We start from the raw sequence: 24,112 nt of genomic DNA on the forward strand, positions 1-24,112 counted from the left end.
CTTAACTGAAGTATAGTGCAAAGAACTCCCGAAATACCCCTTCTAGTTAGTTGTCAGACCCCAAAAAATTGTGTACATACCCAAAATAGAAGTGCAAGCATGAATATACAATCTGTGATGCCTGGTGACACCTCCAAAACTGAGATTAAAGCACTTTAGAGGAAATTTATAGTAAATCACCTGAAAATTAATTACTATTTTATTTGTATTAGCACAGTCTGTAAGCAACTGAGCTCTAGGTCTGGACCAGAAATACAGTAGACCAGACACTTCTTAGATGCAGATTTATTACTGTGACTAGAGGTGTTGTAGGTACCCTATTGATACTAATAAATTATTTGTGTGTATGGTAGTAACTCTGTGCCTATCTCTACCTATATCCAGCTGCACCTTAAATGAAATGCATCCTAGGCTATTCAGAAACAGAGTGAAACATATTCATGGCCAAAAACACTTACATCATGTAAAGTTTTCTCTCTATACTTGTAATCTCACCATGGTATTTTTCACTTCTTCATTTGTTGTAGAAGGCCGAAGAAAATGCAGAAGGAATGGCATCTGGTCTTGGTCCTGATGGAGAGGTATGAATTTTACAAGGTGTTTTTTTTCTCTCTTTTTGTTTTTTTTTTTAACTTTCTAGTGATTGTTCTGTGTGCCATTGCTATAGCTTTAAAAAAAAAAAGACCACAAGTGTTCTAAGAAGAGCTGTTGTTTATAACCAGGAATAAAAATAAAAATTACCTAAATTAACATTTATGCTAGCCTGTTTCTCTTTAGAAAGTTGAAGACTAAAGGAACAATATATTGAATCTATCACTGAGTATGCTGAAGAATCCATCTCAGCTTTGTTACATGCTTAAAAGTAAATGGTTTTCTTGCAGTCTGTGTGTAGACATAGTTTACTTTATAAAATGATGTTGTAAACACTGTATTTTAGCTTCTCATTTTTATAAAATACATTGTTATTGCATGTAATTACCTTTCAGACACAGGACAGACTATAGTATTATGATGGCTTAAGACATATGAAAGTTCTTTCTTCGGAAGAAGAAAATGAAAATGAGTAATTTTTTCTGTGTCATTCTTTGGATAATATTTTTCATTCAGGAGCAGAGCATATGCTGCCTTATTAAGAGCTATTCTGTTAATGCCATTTTTCTGTTCCATTTTATTTTTATACAAAAACTTCAGAATTGAATTTACTGTTTTACTTTTGATCTTCTGTTTGTACTTGCAAGTGATATTTTTGCTGATGTAGTTAAAGAGTTATAGCAAAATCCTTTAATATAGTTATGGTTGCACAAGGAAAATGCACATAATATTCCCGTAACTTCAGTATTTATGGATATGGGGTAAGTTTTATACTCTGTCAGTCACTGTATTCATAACGGTTCAGAATTACTTTTTCTTGTTCATATATATAGATATATATAAGGAAAAGATTCTTCAGTAGAACCAGTACTAGAAGGCAAAGAGTTTTAAAGTAGAAAATCTGTGATTAAACAGGACAAAGAAATAATAGAAAAAGTAATTATGCTATTCTGGTTTTGTTAGAGCACAAGAATAAGTAGAAAGTTTAGTTATTGCAGGTGCTTTATCAGCTTAACTAATGACAGTGAATCTTTAAAATAGGCCTTCTTTACTTAGAAAGTTAGCTAAATGGTTACATCCTTGTTTCTCCATATACAAAAAATGGTCATAAGGTGAATGTATGTTTTTTTGTTACAGATGTCCATTGGTATAAGTAACAGGATTAAATGCCGATAAGCATATGCGCCTTGTTTCTTGTTTCACAGAAGCCAGCAGTGTATTCTTTTCCATGCTGCTTTTGTTAATTTATTTGGATTACTGTGATATATTTGTGGATGTCACATAGAATGTGTTATACACAGAAATACCGTGTTTGCTTGATAGTCATGTGGGAAGGTGTGGCTTCTAATAAAAAAACTTCACTGCATGTTCAGATCTGAAATTTTGAAGGTTCTATTAGTTCTTTTTATTATGTGTGACAAGCATGAAATTCCATTGCCTTATGGTATAAAATTTCATTTGAATTTTTAGCCCATAGATGAGAGCAGTCAGATGAGTGACCTTCCAGTCAAAGTGACCCACACTGAAACAGGCAAAGTTCTTCTTGGACCAGAAGCACCGAAAGCAAGTCAGCTGGATGCTTGGCTGGAAATGAACCCCGGGTAAGTAGTTAGCATACAAGTAGGCTTTTCTATTTGCTGCTTTTCTATTTGCTTTGATATTTTTCATGGGCTTATCATCGTTATTCTTTTTCACCTAGTCTAGTCTAGTCTAACTCTTCTTATGTGTAAGATGAGTAGGAGAGGTGTTGAACTTAATCCCTCCTCTTCCCTCCTCTTGTTATCTGTAATTCATAATCTTTCTGTCATCTTTTTACAGCTATGAAGTTGCTCCCAGGTCAGACAGTGAAGATGAAAGTGGCTCTGAATATGAGGAAGAGGTATGTGTCTTTAAAATATACCATGACAAGCAATACAGTAAAAAACAAGTACTTATTCCATGTGACATTTTTCTCTTTTTCGTAAGGAAGGAAGGGAAAGCAATAGCAGGTATGTAGGAGTTTATAGAATCATACAAACAGGAAAGGTGACTGGTTTTGTAATTCTTCTCAGTTCACAGCAATTGCCTTTTATATATGCTGTAAATGACTAACTGGTCATCAGGGTTATAAAAAGTAAATATTTTACTCTGACTATTAATAATCATGAAGCAGAGAATATAAGCAGGTTTCTATTTTAAAAGATGTCAGAAAGGCTGTACTGTGGCTTTGCACTGAATGAAGTTAAACAACTTTAATGTTTATGCATTGGAGATTTTATTGGCAATTATGAATAACACAGTTACTGTTTACATATTATGTTTATTAAGAAGTTAAGGATTATGTCAGGGATTTAGGTTCAGGCTGTTGAGGGTAATCTTACTTGATTCAGTACTTTAATTGTGATTTAAATACTTCTATTACAAAAATACTAAAAAGAATCTTAAAATTAATACATACAAAGATCCCAACCCTGCAGGTTAATGATAGAATCATAGAATGGTTTGGGTTGGAAGGGACCTTTAAAGGTCATCTAGTCCAACCCCCTGCAACGAGCAGGGACATCATCAACTAGACCATGTTGCTGAGAGCCCCGTCCAAGCTGTCCTTGAAGAATGTTTCCAGGGATGGGGCATCTACCATGTCTCTGGGCAACCTGTGCCAGTGTTTTACCACCCTCACTGTGAAAAATTTCTTCCCTATATCTACCTTCTTTTAGTTTAAAACCATTACCCCTTGTCCTATTGCACCAGGCCCCACTAAAGTGTTTGTCCCCATCTTTCTTAAAAGCCCACTTGAAGTACTGAAAGGCTACAATGAAGTCTTCTCAGAGCCTTCTCTTCTCCAGGCTGAACAACCCCAACTCTCTCAGCCTTTCTTCAGAGGAGAGGTGTTCCATCCCTCTGGTCATTTTTGGGGGCCCTCCTCTGGATCCTCTCCAACAGGTCCATGTCTTTGCTGTGCTGAGGGCTCCAGAGCTGGATGCAGGACTCCAGGTGGGGTCTCAGCAGAGCGGTTAGAGGGGCAGAATCACCTCCCTCGACCTGCTGGCCATGCTGCTTTCGGTGCAGCCCAGGATACGGTTGGCCTTCTGGGCTGCAAGCACACATTGCTTTTCATCCACCAGCACCCCAAAGGCCTTCTTAGCAGGGCTGCTCTCAATCGATTCATCCCCCAGCCTGTGTTGATACTGGGGGTTGCCCCAACCCAGGTGCAGGACCATGCACTTGCCCTCATTGAACTTCATGAGATTCACCTGGGCCCATTCCTCAAGTTTGTCCAGGTCCCTCTGGAAGGCATCCCATCCCTTAGGCATGTCAACGGCACCACTCAGCTTGGTGCTGTCTGCAGCCTTGCTGAGGGTGCACTCTATCCCACTGTCTATGTCACTGATGAAGTTATTGAAGAGTAACTGGTCCCAGTACAGACGCCTGAGGGACACCACTCGTCACCGGTCTCCCTCTGGACATTGAGCCATTGTCCACTACCCTCTGAATGTGACCATGCAGCCAATTCCTCATCCACTGAACAGTCCACCCATCAAATCCGTATGTCTCCAATGTAGAGAGAAGGATATTGTGGGGGACCATGTCAAAGGCCTTACAGAAGATACCATGAGCAATCATTATTGGTACTTGCATAGCATTTTTCAGACAAGTACTTTCTAAAGGAGAGAAAAACTGAGGAGTAGAAAAGGACCATGTTCAACCAACAGGCTCATAGCAGAACTATGTATAGAATTCAGATATCTTAAGTCTAGCAGTCTTTACAATACTATACCAAATGACCACTGAAACTGACTGCTCTGTTAAGATACATGCCTTTGTAGGACTGATTACTGCTCATGTAATTCTACAAGACTCTCACTATTAAGGTAAGAGGGGAGGGCCTGATATCTGTCAGATTCTAGGAGGATTGTTAAAAGACATGTGACCACATTTTTGGACAGTCTGTTTTAGCAGCAGTGTTGTTTAGAGGTGGGGAAGTAATTTTTAGGAGAATATACTTGCGGAACTCAGAGCAGTGGTTAGTTTAGCTTTATTAGTGAAATTTTAAGTGGTGGTTATTTGTTGCAATGGTAGCCAGACAACAAAGTATTTTTAACAGAGTAAAAACATGGTCTGTTTTTAAAAAGTTAAGAAGTTGGAATCCTATAACAGCAGTTCTTGGCAGTTTTGCAAGCTTTATTAAATTATCACACAATCTGGAATATGATATAAACATATACATGGTATTGGTTTCCTCTCCATGAATGCGGTAGGCTTTTAAAAGTAAGATCATTAAAGGGGAAAATACTTTTTATTTCAAAGTATCATGACTTCCTTTTGGCTACTGTGTGTCAAAAATTACCATCTTCTTATGCTGCAGTGCAATTCTGTTACAGAATAGGTGCAAGTTGAACTTTGTGATTTCAGGTTTCTGTCGTAAAGCATTGACCAATGAAAGCTACCAATATGTGAATGCTAGTTGAAAGTATGACTTAGGAAGATACTGCACTTCCCAGCACTCCTGTTCTTTTTCTGTGTTCTGTAGGATGATGAAGAAGAATCAAGCAGGTTAGAAGCAGATGAGAAGATACTCCTGGATCCCAACAGTGAGGAAGTTTCTGAGAAAGATGCAAAGCAAATCATTGAGTGAGTGTTCTTTAGATTGTGTTTTTTTTAGGAATTGTGATTTCTTACAGTGGCGTTTCCCAAGAGTAGCTTGCTCTAGATTACAGTGAGTTGTGGTACCTTCTCTGGCATGAATATCTGCAGGAGAAGGAACATGGTCATTTTGTATTAATTATGTACTGTTTATAAAATAGTTTGCACCCTTCTGTGTACTCGCCACAGTTGGGGATTTGCACTGTTTCTTTAGACATACGTATGTGAGCTGTGGTCAAAAAAACTGTTTGTGGGAATTCACTTCAGTTCTTTTTCTGCTTTGCAGGACAGCCAAACAAGATGTGGATGATGAATATAGCATGCAGTATAGTGCTAGAGGGTCTCAGTCCTACTACACTGTTGCTCATGCAATCACAGAAAGGGTGGAAAAGCAGTCTTCTCTTCTTATTAATGGCACTCTAAAACATTATCAGGTGAGAAATCATTAAAAAGTTAAAATATTTAAAACTTGGAATTATACTCGACATTTCATGTGGTATTTCAAGTGGCAAACTGAAAATTTGTTAAGAAATGCAGTATCTCTAGTAGGTTAGAATTTGGGAATTATATGGACAAATCAATGACAGTTGCCTATCACAGATAATCATAGAATCATAGAATAGTTTGGGTTGGAAGGGACCTTGAAATGTCATCTAGTCCAACTGCCTACAATGAACAAGGACATCATCAATTAGATCATGTTGGTCAGAGCCCTGTCCAAGCTATCCTTGAGGAATATTTCCAGGGATGGAGCATCTACCACGTCTCTGGGCAACCTGTGCCGGTGTTTAACACCCTCATTGTGAAAAATTTCTTCCTTATATCTAGTTGAAATCTACCTTCTTTTAGTTTAAAACCATTACCCCTTGTCCTATTGCACCAGGCCCCGCTAAAGAGTTTGTCCCCATCTTTCTTATAAGCCCTCTTGAAGTACTGAAAGGCTACAATGAGGTCTCCCCAGAGCCTTCTCTTCTCCAGGCTGAACAACACGAACTCTCTCAGCCTTTCAAAGAGAAAACAAGAGACAATGAACAAAAGCTGAAACAAGGGGGTTCAGACTGGGTGTACAGAAGAGGACAGCTGTGGAGCTGGAGTTTGGAGAGGTTTTTACCTAGGAGGTTTTATATTGCTGACCGTCTAAAGCCCTGAGCAACCTGGCCCCAAGGCTGGACCTGCTTTGAGCAGGGGATTGGCCTAAAGACTGGCTGAGGTCTGTTCCAAACCGAATCATTCCATGACCCTACCTGTTTGTAGCAAAACTCCATCTGAATTTGAATTCTGTTGTGAATCCTTTACACTTCTAGGTGTCTCACTGTGAGCCCTCAACAAAAAGAGAAACATGTCATTCAGGGACTCATTTTTAACATGGCAGGTTAAATAAATTTTCTGGCACTATTGAGGAGCACTGTGACTAAGACAAGATAGAGTTCAACCATATAGAGAAATATGCCACTTTCTCAGCTATGACACCCTCTTTATTTTTGCTGCCTCACTGGTAGCGTGTTGTCTTCCTTGTGCACCAAATGAAGCAGGGAGCCATCAGATGCAGGCAGCCGCCTTTACTGCATAATACGGATTCATTGTCTGGGAAGGTTTACCTGATGTATGTAGTGTATAACAGCAGTTAGCATAGTTGTTATACGCTATCTGTATGTAGCATACTATAATACTAATTTGATGGCCATATTGCCTTAAAGTGCTTATGGATGGGAAATTAAGATTGTGATAATTCCTTTACTTCCTGAGTTGTAATTACTTGTGGAACATAGAAACATTCTTAGATTATGTAGATAGGTGTTTTGCAATGCAATTTCCCTGTGTGCCACAAAGTAAAATAATTCAGTCTGTGGAGTTACACAGACACTTACAGGGATTACCAATTACAGCAGGTCCTTCAGCTGCTCAGTGTGATATCTAGCAATTGAATGAGTAGATTTGCTCTTCATGGTGTCAGTTCTATATAGTAATTGCACCAGAGGTAAGAGCCACACCTGTCTAAAGAGCTTTATGTCAGGACTGTTGAGGCTTGGCTTTAGTTATAGCAGGAGTTTTCTGAACACTGTTCTGCGACTCTCCCATCCACTAGAATTTACATGCTTTTTCCTTCTTGACTTTTTTCCTGCTTCTCCATGTTTCTTACTGCCAAGTTTGGTCAGATTGTCTCTTCTTTCATAATGGTATATGTCAGTGGAGGAAGTTCAGTGACATAGAAAAGACAGGTTTTCTATTCTCAATTCTGAAGCTGCTTTGCAAGTGGGACGTATGGTTTCAGAACAAATTCTGATCAACTCTTGGTGGTCTGAGTATTTAATACCTAAATGTAAATTAATAAGCATGTACATAAAGCCAGTAAATTGGCAACATTATTTTGCATACTTTCTCGCAGAGACAACAGGAGATGACTTCAAGCATGTAGTGTTTTCTCTCTGAACTTTCTCGGGCATCTTAATTGACTTCTCTTCCCATGCATGTGACACACCAAAAGTCTGGATCTTAGAAGCAAAAACTTAGTTTGCACTTGCATGAGTAATGTGATACACACATACGTGGAAGTCTGTGTGAGAAGGGAATGATCTGAGCCAGTGCGTTCTAGCAGTACTCCTTGGAGTGTGAAACTCTATTATGTAGACATTTCTTAGCTACAGTACTCTGGCTTCCTTCAAGCTCTTGGATTTTATACACAAGGTGTAATTGGACAAAGGGGGCCTCCTCTGACATGTGGAGGTATGGACAGCAGACCCTAAATGGATATGTGCTACCAGAGCTTTAGCATACCAGTGGTGCAGTTGACAAGTGTGAGGCTTACATATGCGCAGACTTCATGGGTTTGGTTTTGAAAGATTTTAATTGACACAGGCAAATGGCATGAAATATACACAGAAAGTTTAACATTTGACAGTGCTGACACTGAAGAACAAACTCATGTAATGTTAAGTATTTATCAGCCTTAAGTGTGAGTGCCTGTGTTGCTTTGTATGCAGTACAAAGAAACCTCCACGAATGAAATCGAACTTCCTATTATGAGCTCTGCTAAACAGGAGTGATGATTCCCATACAGCTGTTACCAGAAGTTTATCTTATTTTGGGTTTTTTTGTCAGGTGAAGCTGTTAAGATAGCCAAGGATCCCTGTACATATAGTAGTATTAAAGGAAATCCAATGTCTAAGTAGGCAATGATATCAGATCCTTGGTTCTGTAGTACTGATGTTAATTATTCGTGTGGATTTTAAATAACTGAAACTATTATTTTTCATTTCAGCTCCAGGGTCTGGAATGGATGGTTTCACTCTATAATAACAATCTAAATGGAATTTTAGCTGATGAAATGGGACTAGGAAAGACAATACAGACTATTGCACTCATCACTTACTTGATGGAGCACAAAAGACTCAATGGCCCTTATCTCATCATTGTTCCCCTTTCGTAAGTAAAGGAACTCCTTCTGCTGTTACCATTCTAAGCATTGCAGATTCATTTATTCAGAACACACACTTGTTTTTCATGTAATGACAAGATGAAGTGCACAGTGGGATTACACTGAGCATGTATTCAGTGTTGTCTTTGATAATTTCTTCCCAGATAATTGTCTGGCATCGGAAGAGTGACCAGAAGCCTGATAAAGCACTTGATTCCATTAGTTTCACGGTCCGCTCTTCTGACACTTAGTGAATTTACTGTAATTCACTCTTAAGCCACAAGAGGGGGATGGTGTTCTTTCATATTACATGCTTGCCGTTCCTCATTCAACTTTTAACTGTGATATTAAAAATCTGTTGCTTAATTCTTTAAACAACTGGTGCCCCATCTGATACCAAGTAACCATGCTTTAACGAGATTGGATGATCTTTTAAGTACTGTATAACTAGCCCTGCAAATAGCCTTGATGAATGATACTAACACTTCAGTGAGGTGTGCAGATTATGATTGTTCATTGTGCTGCCCCATTTGCTTTTCCTTAGCTTTGCAAGATGCTGCTTATTTTAAACGTTTCTTTGAATGCATTTTCCTTTCTCCAAAGGTGAGCTTTAGAGATTTGAAGCGCTGTGTTTTAAATAAAAACTGTCAGGCATTGTAAAACAGATACAGCATATTGAGGGATTGTTTGCTTATTTTTGTGTGTAAGTGACTTAATTGATATGCAGAAGTTCCCTGGCCCTTTTGTTAGATAATTTGTTCACAGATTGGGTTGAGCATGCAAATGTGTTGATTGGGATAAATTTTATTCGTGGCTATTTCTTTTGAGGTATCCTGTCTTCTGGCTGTGCTGCAGTAGTAATTGATTGATAACATAAATACCACGGCTGTGCCTAATTGTATGAATACAAATGATGAGCTCTAGTGTGAAAAGAAATGGCTGTGAGATCTACAAAGTAAAACAAAGTTAAAAATAAAGGGAGAGTGTTGTTAACATCAGATTTCATATGGGCACAATAAAAAAAAAAAGAGATTTCTTTTAAGTATTCTGTAATTTTTTTTATGTTTCTAAAAGAGGGGAGCTGAAATATATAACTTTATGATAAACATTTTAAAAGCTGCCTTTCCCTGCCTTTTTCCTAACAGCTAATACTGCTACCATCACACGTCCAGTAAGACAAAAAAAAAAAAGGCAAGCAACCAAAAAATCTCAAGGTTATTTTTTGCTGCTGTATCATGATAGCAACTATCTTAGCCATAAAAACCTATTTGTTGTGAACAAATGGCAGAAACACAGTGCAAAAACAGACCTGCATATTGGCACTAGGTGGCACTCGACTAGAACACAGATGAATTCTGTTACCAGCTTCATGAGGCTGTATGTCAAAAGCTGTAATGTCAGTTTTTGGATGATAAGTAGTGTAGCAGAACTTAGAAATCTATTTTTTTGTTCAGGGTTATCTTTCATATCCTTAATAGCTCCAAAATACAAAGATGCATGTAAAAATACTACTCTGAGTTGGTTTCAGAGGCCCCTGAATATGAGCTGAAAGAGGGTTTCACACCTTTTTCTGTTTACTCCCCTGTCCCTGCTTGTATTTTACTACAATATATAAAGTGCATTTTTTAAAATATACTGTTAATTACTGGGGCTTACTACATCAAATGTGTTGAAAAGTTGGCAACTACTTGGAATAATTTATAAAGTTTGACTTGCAAATGATGAAATGTATTACTTTTTCTTTATAATCTCTGTGATAGGACTTTATCCAATTGGACATATGAATTTGACAAATGGGCTCCTTCTGTGGTGAAGATATCTTACAAGGTTTGATTTGCTTTTCGTATGATTACAGAGTTGAAGGAATGAGAATAGAGGCAGTTTTTCCTCTGCCTCTGTGTGTGTTTCTGTTTGCTCATGAAGTTTTGTCATGTATATCAGGTACCAGGCAGTGAGAGTTAATCGTACTAAGAAGACTGTAATAAACTGTAATTACTTTCACATAGTGAAATGCAGAATAGAATTGTTAATTATCACATTGCATGGCTTCTGATGAGAGTAATACAAATGGTAACTACTTCATATTTTATAGGTAGCTGCATACTTTGCTGTTTGGCTATTGTAGTAGTGGTATGGCCAAGCAATTTGTAGGGAGACTAGACCACTAGCTACATGTTTCCAGCACCCCATAAACAGAGCTTTACAGTCTAGCAACTGCTAGTCTAGCACTCTGAAGAAGTTTGTAATGCATCGATATATTCTTTGCAGTAAAGTAGGATGACAAGTTCATGTGGTTGCTCTGTGTCTGCTAATTTATAAAACTGATATATTCTTCTTCATCAGAAGACAGAGTAACTACTCACTTCTCTTTGTCTTTTAGGGTACACCTGCAATGCGCCGCTCACTTGTTCCTCAGCTTCGAAGTGGAAAATTTAATGTTCTTTTAACTACTTATGAGTACATAATAAAAGACAAACATATCCTTGCTAAGGTAATAATGACTGTCATCTCTTAAGAGCAAGACCTTCAAGATTTGTTAAAATGGTTCATAGCACAAAACACATTTTGGTTTTATAGGCAAGTCCTGAGTTGTTTTTCTGTCCTTCAATAAAAGTTAAACCTTTCATTTGCTTTTTTATACCTCTGTTTATGATTGGACTTCTTGGTCACAACTCTTCTCCCTGTAAACACCGGGGTTTTCCTGATTGTGGCCAGGAGACTAATTCCTTTCTGCAAATTTATCTGTATACCTGCCTGTCCTTGTCAAAACATGACTTTTCTTCCCTCTGCTTAATGGCATTTAACCCAATCTGCATTCCTGACTTCAATATTTTGCCATTGTTTCTCACCTGCAGCTCACCCTTATAGCCTTTACAGCTATGTGATCACTTTTCCCCAAATGATCAAATAGTTTCCTGTATCATGAATTTGGTATCCAGACTCTTTACTACACATGGCCCAGTTCTTAAAGGCTTGCTGTCAATAGGTGTCCCTCCAATGTAGTTAATTAATTTGAAAGCTAGTGCACTGTAAGACTATTTCATGTACACACAAAGCAGACTAAGGAGGTATTTTGCCATATGGAGAAACCATATGGTCCTACTGGCCCTTTGTTGTACATTATCACTTTACATTCATTCTGTTACATACTGCATATTTAGATTATTCATTTTTCCTCTCTGAAACAAAGGCAGTGCATTTTCTTAGCATAATTCTGAACACTGGAGAACAATTTGAGACTGCAGAGTTTTCCTTCCCCTGTAGTTTTTGCCTATTCTAGCTAAAAGATAGGAAGGATAGCACTATGCCGTTCAGTCTGTTCTGGGAATGGAATTAGTTAGCACCTATGAAAGTACAAACCGAGGCCTTCCTAGTCATACGGTCAGTGTGGCACATGTGTTGACTGCCCGTGCTGTAATACAGGTGGTAACAAAGAGCTTGAGCAACTTACTTTCAACATGTGCTGTGACTGCATTTAAGCTTTCATATTAAGAAATAAAAACTTTAGTTGAAGTTGCAGTATCTGAGATGAGATGATCGTAATTATGCTGCTTGTTCTTGAGTCAAAACATAGGATTAGCTGAAACAAAACAAAGCGTAGGGCTGCTACTCTCTGTGAGCATAGTTTTGTCTGAAAATGCTTTCATCTCCTCTCAAGGTTCTTGCTGCAGACAGGTTTATTTAGAGTTTATGTCATCTCTTTCGTTGAACCATATTCTGGCCTTGAAGAGCCAGTCACCCTAATATCTTTCACAGAAATGGGAGGAATCTGCTATTTGCTGTTGCAATTCAAGACAGTTTCTTGACATCTTGCTGATATCAGATTCAGCATATCTAGTGTTTGTTTCTATTTTGCTGCTTGCAAAGGCACCGGTACTTGGATAATGCTTGATTTAGCTTTTCTCATAAATGAAAATGACTGATGTCTCAGACTTGAAATATTTTTGTTCTACACCTGTTGGGAGGAATTGACTAAGTCTGACCTGCTCTAACTTTGCCAGCTTTTCTTCTTTTTCTTGCAGATTCGATGGAAATACATGATAGTAGATGAAGGCCATCGAATGAAGAACCATCACTGCAAGCTGACTCAGGTCTTGAATACTCACTATGTGGCCCCTCGGCGAATACTGCTGACTGGCACTCCATTGCAGAACAAATTGCCTGAACTTTGGGCTCTTCTCAATTTCCTCCTCCCAACCATTTTCAAGAGCTGTAGCACCTTTGAACAGTGGTTCAACGCTCCATTTGCCATGACTGGAGAAAGGGTACTGTGGCAGTTTTTTTAAAAACATCAGAAACAAATCGCTTCGATGAAAGGAGCTTATACAGAAGGATTAGTGTTTGAACTGTTCCTGATACTTAGGGAATTAATGTAACTAAAAGCCACCTTTTTAATAATGCCAGAAAATTTTAGTATCAGTGTCTTTTTTGACTCGGAGTCAGTTTGGTTGTAACATGCAAGTAATTATTGCACATCCTTAACCATTCATGTGAGAGAAGACATAGCTTAATATACTGAGTTGCCTTGTCATGACTATTTTAAACTTCTGTAGGTGGACTTAAATGAGGAAGAAACTATTCTGATCATCCGTCGTCTCCATAAAGTGCTCCGACCGTTCCTGCTGAGAAGATTGAAGAAGGAGGTTGAGTCTCAACTGCCAGAAAAGGTTGGCAATGACAGGAGTTGTGGAAAGGGGTTAATATTTTTTTAAGCATTATATAATGTTAATTTTTCAGATTTATTTTACAGAAGAGGACTTCTTTAGTGTCTGTTATTGCTGTGATTTGTTTGTTTATAACTGCAAAGAAAGATGATCACTGAGGAAGCCTGAATACCTGAAGTTTCTGCATTCTCAGGATTCCTAACCAGTCTTACAGCTTTAATTCTGTTTGTAGTCATCCTTGTAAGACATGCAACTTATTTCCACTATATCTGGTTAGTTTAAATTGAGTCAGCCATACACTGAAGATGAGATTCTGTCCTGTCCCATCCTCCCTGCACCAAGTAGAACCTTTGCTGCTGTAGCTAGTTCACTGAAATTCCTAAATGACTACTGGACTTTATAAAGCAGGCAGATTTTGGTCCTGTGTTAATATTCCAGGAGTCGTGAAGTGTTATGTTGAAATCGCACAAGTTTTTTTTAATTAGTGATTTTTTTAATTCAGAACATAAAATTCTCTTCTGATTTGAAAGATCATTGTTTTTATCTCTGGGCAACTAATCTTGCCCCACGCTATCTGCCTCTGTATCACTTTTCACATTCACCTTTCCCAGAATAACAGCAGCAACTAAATAAAAAAAGTTAATTTGAAGGTGTTCTAGGGAAAATTTAGTGCTAAGGTCAACTGGGTTAAAACAATACCAAAATGAAATTTTTGTAAGTTGTGTTGTGAGCTGACTAACGCTGGCTGAATGAATGAAGAGCTCTGTACAGATGCTTAGTGACAGTATTCAAAGGAAAGGCTTTTTGAATATTTCTTTCTCATCTTTATTATGTTGTGAACACTGTTACTGTTGTGACTTTCTATTCCTGCAAATGTCAGATTCTCAGTATCTTCAGAAGCATTTATCTGAGAATGAAACATACTTACATTTAAAAATACTACTGAAGTCTTCATTGAAATTTCTGCCAGTTACAGTCACTGTATTTGATAAATCCATTAACAGGCATTTGAGGAAGAGGATTTGGAAGTTGGATACACACTGATGCTCAGAGGACCGTGTTTCTTTTTGTTTCCATTATGTTGTTAATGAAAAAAGGAGTTAGTCCAACCATGAGGACCTAACTTATTGACCGTCACCTGTTAATCAGTTTCATTTGAATTTAAAGATTTTGGTAAAGAAGCCATTGAAGAAATAGTTGCTTCTGTTTAAGGAGTTCATCCTCCTGTCTTTCTGAGAAGAAAACCTGATAATTTTTATTCCATCTATTTATTAAACATTAGGAAGCCTAAGCTTTTTCTTTTTGTCAACACTTGAAAGATTTCTGTTTTATTAGTGTGACTTGTTTTATTTTACATATCTAATAAAAACATAGTTACTGTAATCTGGAAATTGGGTAATAAGAAAAAAATGGGTCAGATTAGGGTATGAAGTCTTTGTATTATTGGATTTAAAGATAGCATGCAGTCAAAAACTGCTTTAATAAATACAGTTTTATAAAGAGGAACAAGAAGTCAACCTGAATGTGGGAATCTTACAGTACTTGATTGATTCCCCGTGGTTTTAGTTGATGTTGATGAAATAGCATATTTCTATGCCAACCTAGGTAAGCCTAATGCTAATTAGACACTATGAGTGATGCTTATTTGCTAGGTATACAATGATGATATTTTTATAATACTTTGCTTGATATTTTTATAATACTTTACAGACATAGGTCCACAGGTTGTTAAACTTAAAATGTTTTCTATTATTACATCTTAAACAAAATAAAATAGATTTTTAATTTTTTTAAAAATTTTTTTTATTGTTAAAATTGCAGAATGAGAAAAATATGTTTGGCAATTGTGCACTTACATTTGTAGAATCCAGCTGTATCATAGTAGTTGTGACTCTCACAGATAATCTTTTGAGATACTCATTGCTGTGCTTGCAGTTGGATTGCTGCTCACTGAAATCATATGTGGTGTTAGGGTACAAATAAAAGATTACTGGTTTTTTGGTTTGTTTGTTTGGATCACAAGAACCTGCAGTTAGACCCTACTAACATTATTATGTCAGTGTGCTTATGATTGGTTGTGGTTTTTTTTTTTACACTAGGTGGAATATGTGATCAAATGTGATATGTCAGCTCTTCAGAAGATCTTGTACCGTCACATGCAAGCCAAGGGAATCCTTCTTACAGACGGTTCTGAAAAAGACAAGAAGGTACAAAAGAAAGACTAAAACACGTAGGAAACAATATATTATGATTAAACATGTTAACAATATGATTTCTGTTTTATAATATTAGTATGTAGGCTCTTAGCGCAGGTGTCTGTCATGGGAAAAGAAATCTCTATCAGACATACTTTTGTTTTCATAAGACTGCAGTTCGTGCTCTCTGTTCACAAGGAAAAGATGCTACTTGTATTCACTGTAGTTACAGTGCCTTTCTGGAAACAGGAAATGTTTGAAAAAAAACAATATTACCCTTGTCCTAGGTTAATCCAATGATGTACCTGAATAATTGTGATTGTGGCAGCACTGGCTACAGAAGATTATTCATCTTGTCTTTCCAAGCTATTAGTGAAGTATAAGTCTTGTTTTGGCCAGCCAGGGCTGTATGCTTGCGTTCGTACTTACAACATCTGTAAATGACAGGGGTTTTTTTAAGAGAACAGGGGGATTCAAAGTCCTATAGTCACATTTAGACTACATATTAGTAAATGTTGATTATGCCATGGGACTTTATCCAGTTAATACAGAGTAAACAAGTTGCCATTAATCACCTTATTTATGTATACACTTTTCACTTTATAATAAATGTGAAATACCTTCGATAGGCACTGCAGAACAGGTGGTGTATAACAGTTTGTGTTTGCACCCTGTTATGTGTGTATTACTGATGCAGTGCAATCACATACTGTATTTCTGCCATCGTTTTGCAGGTTGTGTTAGTACAAAGGGTGACTTTTTTTTAATCAGAATCTTATTTTATACTTACTTTCTGCAGTTGAATTAGTTTCTTTGCTGGTGCTTACTCAAACTCCAGATAAAACTGGTTCTTATTGTTGGGTATTGATATGCATCTTCATAGTTTGAGCACTTTCTAAACATAAATTTATGTTCCCCCGCTGTATTAATAATGGAATTTTGTAGTTTGATGTCTATACTTTTGTCCTACAAAAGTCATTCTGTATCACATTGTTCTACTTCCTTCCCTTTCTGGTCTCTTTCCTTTTTCACCAGCTCAGAATCTTCTGTCAATTTTCCCTACTTCTGTCAACTCTTCCCTACTTACTTCTCCACCCAGTTTTTTGCTTAACCAGTTCAGATTGCCTTTGCTGTCTTATGAGCATCTCCCTCTCCTTCCCCTCTCTCTAAGGGTCTAAAATTTTTCCTTTCTTGCCACAGTCTCTTAATTTTTTTTTTTAACTGCTTCATCAGGGTCTCTTATCCATGCTACCTGTTGCCAGCAGAGTGAGGTGGTTGTTGAGAACACTCGGCTTTAGTGATCAAACAACTACTGTGTTAGGAAAAAATCCTGTCTTTCTGCGTCTTTGGCCTGGAACCAGCTCAGACTAGATAGAATTCAATAAGCTGGAAAGCTCTAGGAAATTACTCTTAGAACAAATACGCACTTCATTTTAGAGCAAATGTGAGAGGATTTTGAAAAGAACAAAAATTTTAGGTGTGGAGTAACCCCTTCAAAAGTAAAATCTCTGCTCTAGATGGAAGTTATGATTTCACTGTGCTTTCCAGGAAAGAGTAGAATATTACTAGTATATAACATGATCAAATAGTGTACTTTTCCCTCGTTTTGCTCTTGGAAATTGCTAAATTCTTTTGGCTGAGATTCAAAAAAAAATCTGAATTAGTCATACAGTAAACTTGGACTATTGTTGCCACTCTGATTACAGTTTCATAAAATTACAACAAAGCAAAGTAGCATCTGAAAGTGACAAGTGTTTGGAAATGTTAATATGATATGATGTTCTCAAACTTGTATCCAGTTCAAATTAGTATTTGACCATACAGTTTAGTCTAGCACAACTGACTATTGTCTGAACTCTGTCCTGATTCTAAAAAAGATTCATTTTAGAGTAAGTTTTGAGAATATACTTTGTTAAATAGTAAGGTGACTTGTGAAACTGGGTTATCTCTAGCTGTTTAGCCTCTTGGAGGCCTGTGTTTTACTTAGCCTGGAGGAGAAACCCATACATGCAGTTAACAGACAAGAGGAGATACTGTAGAATTGAAAAGCATCCAGCTAGAGTCGTTTCCTGTTAGATGGTTCAGACCCGATGGAATTTGCATGGTTGCATAATAAACAGTATAAATAAGCAGTATGCAGGACAGTAGAGCTGTGAGCATTCCCACTGTGAATACACAGGTAGATACATAATGCACTTTGTGGATTACTTCCAGGTCTTCCTTTTTTGTTATGGAGCAGTATGATAGATGAATTTTATACAGCAAGACAACTGCACAGTAGCTTCTGGGTTTTTGTTGTTTGAGTTGGGGTTGGGGGGGGGGGGGGGGGGCGCGGTTAAGTAGTGATGCAGTGTTCAGGTTTGTGGTAGAAGTATTTTTATGCCTGCATTTAAAAATATCTTTCAAAAGCTTTGTTAATAAGTTAAGAAATCAGACTCATCATTTCATTTGCATTGTTTGTACCCATAGGGAAAAGGCGGGGCAAAAACTCTAATGAACACTATCATGCAATTGAGAAAGATATGCAATCACCCATACATGTTTCAACACATTGAGGTAAGACTGACAGTTTTGATTTTGAGAGCTGTTTTTATTCATATGGCTAATGTAATAGAAAACTGCTGTTGAAGCTCGTGTTTGTCAGAGAGGACATCTCTGTCCACATCATTTGTGCTGAAAAGGACATATTTGAAAAAAACAATCATTACAGTCCCTTTTTTTTTAGAAACAAATGGACCAACCACCAACTCTTCATTGGTAATATGAGTCTAGTTTTAAAGCATTTAATCTTGTGGAGACACTGTCTTTAAAAAATGAAGTTTTTTTTTAAATTTAAGACGTTCCAGAGCAACTTAATCTCTGCTTAGACCGAATTTATGATGTAGAGACACTAGTTCAAAATATCATGTGTAGGATCTTTATAACTAGCAGGCTGCTAATCCTTTACAGTATCAACCAAAACTGTCTTATTCTATGCACCCTGTTTTCTCAGCAAAAATGTACTATGTATATAGCATCTCTCATTAGGACCCAAAATACATAAATACAGTAAAATGTCATAAATATCTGGAATGTAGCTACATTTATGAATGAATAGTTAAGTATTTACTGTGATGTGTTATCACTGTAGTGTTCACTCTTTGCTCTCTTGTAAATAATTGAGTAATTTGCAAATGTATTTTCCAGTAATTAGTATAAATTTATTAGCTTCTACTGTATTTGTAACCTGGTAAAATGTATGCTGACGGAAGTTACTTCTGCAAGCCCTGAATTTCAAATATAGTAGCATAGGCAAATATTAAGCAGAGCATTGTTGCTACAAGGTGGATTCCAAGAGTATGTGCGTAATGGAACTCAAACCCCAACTCTCATATATTTAATTTATTAGATACAAGAATGCATAATTTTGGGTTACTGTGTACTTTGTAATTATCTTTTTATTGCTTATAACTCTGCAGGAGTCCTTCGCTGAACATCTAGGTTACTCAAATGGTGTCATCAACGGGTAACTCTTTCAGTTTTTCCTCCTGTTGATAATGTTGTATTGGAACAAATGTGTCACATTCTTTTTTCTGGAAGGTACATGCTAACAAACTTGATCAGTTTATAGAAAGGCAGAGGAGGCACAGGGCATATAGTTTAAGCAAAAGTTAACAACTAGAAGTGTTCTATGAGCTTTTTATGACACTTCATCTCTTTCAGGAGGACAGGCAGAGAAGTTTGTAAACTGTGGTCTTCTTTTTCCCTTATGTTGAAATAGCTTAGATACCACATGAAATTCATTGGAATGACTCTTCAGAGATATCAGTTGGGATTTTCATCTCGTTCTTGTTACTTCTGCCTTCTGCTTTTCCCTCTTTACCATTTTAATTCCCAATTAAGAGTAGCATTTCTTCCTTATTTGAAATGAAATAGATTTAAATTTTGTTCTTGGCACTTCTTTGTGCAACTGTATAGGAATGGATGCTTTCTAAAGGAATGTGTATCTTCCACCTGACCTCTTTCCTGTTTGTCTGTTAATGACATTTCTTTTTTTTCCCCTTAATTAGTATACCAGACTATTTGTCTCCTTAAGTAGTATACCGGACTACTTGTCTGCTGAACAGTTTAGTCTTTTGCTGATTACATATGTATGCCTATCAGAAGGCCATGTATCCTGTGGACTTAAGTATGCCGTTGTTAATGATAAATTGTATTTTGAGAGTACAGACTCAAGGTTAGAAAAGTTATGTGAAATTAATTTTTGTAAAGCATATCACTGTGATGCTGGTTTAGACATCCTGTTTACTTTTATTCATTTTCTCAGTCATGACTGGAATTTCAGTGCTAAGAGTCTGTTTTGCAATCCATAGCATAGAAGACAGAAAAGCAGCTAATTAAAGCAACTAAACATTGTTCAGGATTACTAAGGATATATGGCTAAAGAGTATATCCTCTATCAAATTCCTTGCATTATCTCTGTGTATTAGTTCACTTTGGAATATTTATATACTTTCATGTGCATAGTAGTTGAGTGGAAAGGGAATTGTCTTTGACATATGCCTGATGAATGCAGCTTAGAGCTGCAGTAAATGCCAATTGAAAGCAAAACTAGCAGGTGAATGTCTTAACTGATAATTGCTTATCTAGCTGAGAAATAGGGGGGTTTTTTGATAAATAATGAAACAGAATTTAATTTCATAAAGGAAGGTATTCTGTGTGGTTGAAAGTCCACGCAGTTTTTGTAATCAAAGAAAAATCCTTCCCAAACAGGAATTCACATTTTTTTTTATTTTAATCAACGTAAACAATTTTAAAGAGGGAAAAGTGCTCTTAGTCTTGTTAGTCTTAAGCAAATTAATCTTCCTGTTATACTCTGACAGAATAATGACTAAAAACTTTCCCAAATGTAGGCTCATTCTGGCATTCACTGTGCTTTTTCTCTTCAACAGAGCCGAACTTTATCGGGCCTCAGGGAAGTTTGAGCTACTCGATCGTATTCTACCAAAGTTACGAGCTACTAACCATCGTGTCCTTCTTTTCTGTCAAATGACATCACTTATGACCATTATGGAAGACTACTTTGCCTTTCGAAATTTCCTTTACCTGCGTCTTGATGGTAAGCTAAATAAAAAAAAATGGGGGGAGGTAAATAAGAAGTTAGGAGTTACCAAGCTTCATTGTAAGTTAGGAGTTACCAAGCTTCATTAGTATGGGCATGGGACACTTGGATTCTCTTTCTAGTGTCTTTGTAGCAAACCAGTGCTGTGATGTTGGCTATACAAAAGTATAAACAGGATCAAAAACTGATTTGACAAATCCATGAAGGAAGAGTCTGCAAGGGTATTTATCGTAAAGTTAGGGCAGTAAACCCTTAAGCTGCAGCTTACTAGAGTTTTCCCTGTTCTTATAGACAAGATACTGATTAAGATGTACTTCTGCCTCTCTCATTAGAGTTGATCTTAAGTAATTCTCTGTCTCCCTGGCTCTTTGACTGTTTTCTTTCATCTGCTTAACCTGCAAACCATTTAGTCGAGGAATTGTTTTGATGAACACTCAGGTCTATTCCTGGAATGCAGATTATGTAGAGATTTGATGTTTAGGGGCTGATCACTTTTTCAAATAAGGTTTAAAATCCAAGGTCCCAGTTAGTTGTTACTATCTAAGTTAACCTGAAAGTGTTCTCGTGATGAGAGATGATAATGCCAGTGTTTTGCTTAGATTCCGGTGGAATTAATTAATTTGTGCCTGTTTAAAGTTCGACTGCTGTTCTCCACAGGATACCTGAATTTCAATTACAGGTAAAGTAGTGCCTGTAGTTTTCTTCCTGAATTTCACAGGAAGGTCAGGAGTCTCAATTACTTTATGTGTGGTTATGTTTTACTACCTTTGAATTAAAAGATGGTTTAGAAACATAGTGGATTAATATTGAAAGGAAAAGAACTACAAATAGCACATCCCATCTGAAGTTAAACCTGTTTGAAAGAAGTTTCTATTTTGGTCTTCTTCCATGTTGATGATCTCTGCGTCACGCACCTTTTTAAATATTGATTATTTTTTCTTAATGTATTTATCTTACACATTATAGTATTACATAGGTCCAGCAGCATTTATCAGAATACCTTTTTAATAGAAGAGCCATGATTTAAGAAAAATAGAACAGCATGAATAAAGTGAGAGTTTAAGGTCCTTTTGAATATTCTCTTAAAGCATTTTAAGTTGACTCTTCATGCTTTATTTGGAAGAAAAGTTAATGCTGAGAAGTATTCTCATCCTTTACAAATATTAATGAACATGGACTTGAAACGCTATTATGGGGTAATGAAACTGAGACACAAATGGGCTGTCTGTGCCACAGGATGTCTTTGTCAAAACTGGCTGAAGAACATAGTACCATGCTAACAAAGCCCCCCTTGTACCTCTGGCCTCCAGGTGTTTTAATGCGTCCATTCAAGAAAGATGAATTATATTATATTTAAAATGTTTTAAATTACCGTATACCACATATTTAAAATGAATTCTTTTTCATGCTACAGTGTCTATGGCAATATGCAGTGTGGTAAAAACAGCTCCTTGTTTTCTTTAAGGTTTTGCGCATAGTTCATTAAGTTAGTGAGATGAACCTTTTTTTCGTCTTTTTCAGTTTTGTGATGACAGATTACCTTCCATGCTGGAATATAATATATATGTAGATTCTATCCAGCTGTCTTCTCACATAGAGTGTTTTCTACCCAAGTCATGTGCCTCTTAAGGGAATGGGTTTCTATAAGCCAGCAGTTTGGCTGTGTGATTGTACTGAGTCTGGCTGCGATAAAGTTAACTTTCCTCCTAGCAGCCCATGTAAATGCTGTGCTTTGCATTTGTGGCCAAGTAGGGCTGATAGCACACCAGTAATAACACCAGTGTTTTGGCTATTGTTGAGCAGCACTTGCAGAGTGTCTCCAAACCACTCCACCTCTACCCCCAAGGCCAGTAGGCTGAGGCTGAGCCAGGACCCAGCCGGGACAGCTGTCCCAAACTGGCTAAAGGGACCTGCTCAGCAGTGAAAGCTGAGGCAAAGGAAGAGGATGCAGGGACATTCCTTGTTATGGCATTTGTCTTCCCAAGCACTCATTATGGGTGCTGAGGCCCTGCTTTCCAGGAAGTGTCTGGACATCTGCCTTGTGATGGGAAGTAGTAAATAAATTCCTTTTTTTTTGCTTTGTTTGCATGCACAGCTTTTGCTTTTATTAAACTGCCTTTATCTCAGCCCAGGAGCTTTACCATCTTACTTTCTCCCCATGTACTGTTGAGGTGGGGGAGGTGGGGGTAAGGCTTCTGGCAGCCAGCTGGGGTCAACCCACCACAGTAATAGAAGAACTTTGTCTTCTGTACATATATTGATACCTGAATAAAACCAGCAGACTTTATTTGCCTTTCAGTTACAGACAGAGGTGTAAAAAAGGTAAGGCAAACAGTGGACCAGGCTCAGGTCAACTCTATAGACTGTTGTCAAAGTACGTGAAATTCATCCAGTCACCAGAGTGTGAAGGGCTTGGTTTTTACTTTAGAATTTTGCCTACATTTTCACCATGATTTCATTCCTTGCTCTCCCTCAGCTGTTGTATACCATCAGCCTCAAAATTGGACATTTTAAGAATTTTCAATCCTTTCTTACTAATGAAGACTCTGAACGTTAACACTGACATTTTGATAGGTCTCTATATAAGTAATTAAAAAAAATATTTAGATGCTGTCATGGCCAGAAGGCATTAATCAAAACTGGAGCTCTCTTCTGTTTGTGTAGAGTAACTTCAGTTGAAATTTATGTGAGTCATTTTCCGGGGTTCAACTGGGATAGACTTAATTTTTCTTCCTAGTATTTGGTATAGTGCCGTTCTTCAGATTTAGTATGAGAATAATGTTGATAACACTGATGTTGTAGTTGTTGCTAAGTAGTGCTTACATGAGTCAAGGACTGTTTGGCTTCTTATGGCCTGCCAGTGAGAAGCTGGGAGGGGACACAGCTGGGACAACTGACCCAAACTGGCCAAAGGGCTATTCCATAATGTGTGACATCATGCTTAATATATAAACTGGGGGAGTTGGCCGGGGGCACCATGGCTCTGGAACTGTCTGGGCATCAGTCAGTGAGTGGTGAGCAATGGTATTGTGCATCACTTACTTTGCATCATCATCATCATCATCTTACTGCTGTTGTTGTTATTTTTATCATCATCATCATCATTATTATTATTATTTTTTTATCTTCCTTTGCTGTCCTATTAAACTGTTTTTATCTCAACCTACAGGTTTTTGTTTTTTTGTTTTTTTGGGTTTTTTTAAATGCTCTCCATCCCACTGTGTGGTTGGGGGAGAAGTGAGCATGTGGCTGTGTGGTGCTTAGTTGCTGGCTAGGGTTAAACCATGAGAGTCATAAAAAGGCATAACAATGTTAGCCAACATTTTAAAGTCCCATTTTGAAATGTCAAAAGAAATACTTAAAAGATGTATCGAGCAGTCTGTCTCTTAGATGTGATGGCAGTTGACCAAAACATTTGTGGCCAGTGTTTATTCTGTATTATGGAAAATGTGTTAGAGGTGGCAAAGAGCAAGTGAGCTAAAATTTCCCTTCCACATGTACCTTCAGCAACTGACATTGTATT

At 37.4% G+C, this 24,112-nt stretch overlaps 1 protein-coding gene across 2 annotated transcripts in view; it reads left to right on the forward strand.

The window, feature by feature from the left end:
- SMARCA2 (SWI/SNF related BAF chromatin remodeling complex subunit ATPase 2) overlaps nucleotides 1–24,112 on the forward strand; it is a gene marked incomplete at its 5' end in the record, with an annotated part of 119,870 nt that overhangs the window by 42,932 nt on the left and 52,826 nt on the right. For both annotated transcript variants that reach the window (XM_082013154.1, XM_082013153.1), the window contains 14 exons: nucleotides 528–581; nucleotides 2,062–2,192; nucleotides 2,410–2,470; nucleotides 5,102–5,202; nucleotides 5,501–5,648; nucleotides 8,474–8,637; nucleotides 10,390–10,456; nucleotides 11,010–11,120; nucleotides 12,652–12,894; nucleotides 13,183–13,296; nucleotides 15,393–15,500; nucleotides 17,958–18,044; nucleotides 18,947–18,993; nucleotides 20,420–20,586. In XM_082013154.1, coding sequence (XP_081869280.1) covers nucleotides 528–581; nucleotides 2,062–2,192; nucleotides 2,410–2,470; nucleotides 5,102–5,202; nucleotides 5,501–5,648; nucleotides 8,474–8,637; nucleotides 10,390–10,456; nucleotides 11,010–11,120; nucleotides 12,652–12,894; nucleotides 13,183–13,296; nucleotides 15,393–15,500; nucleotides 17,958–18,044; nucleotides 18,947–18,993; nucleotides 20,420–20,586 — 1,603 coding nt within the window. The remainder of the gene's footprint in view (nucleotides 1–527; nucleotides 582–2,061; nucleotides 2,193–2,409; nucleotides 2,471–5,101; nucleotides 5,203–5,500; nucleotides 5,649–8,473; nucleotides 8,638–10,389; nucleotides 10,457–11,009; nucleotides 11,121–12,651; nucleotides 12,895–13,182; nucleotides 13,297–15,392; nucleotides 15,501–17,957; nucleotides 18,045–18,946; nucleotides 18,994–20,419; nucleotides 20,587–24,112) is intronic.

This window comes from Phaethon aethereus (genome assembly GCF_964289735.1).
Source record: "Phaethon aethereus genome assembly, chromosome: Z".
Taxonomy (NCBI): Eukaryota; Metazoa; Chordata; class Aves; order Phaethontiformes; family Phaethontidae; genus Phaethon; species Phaethon aethereus.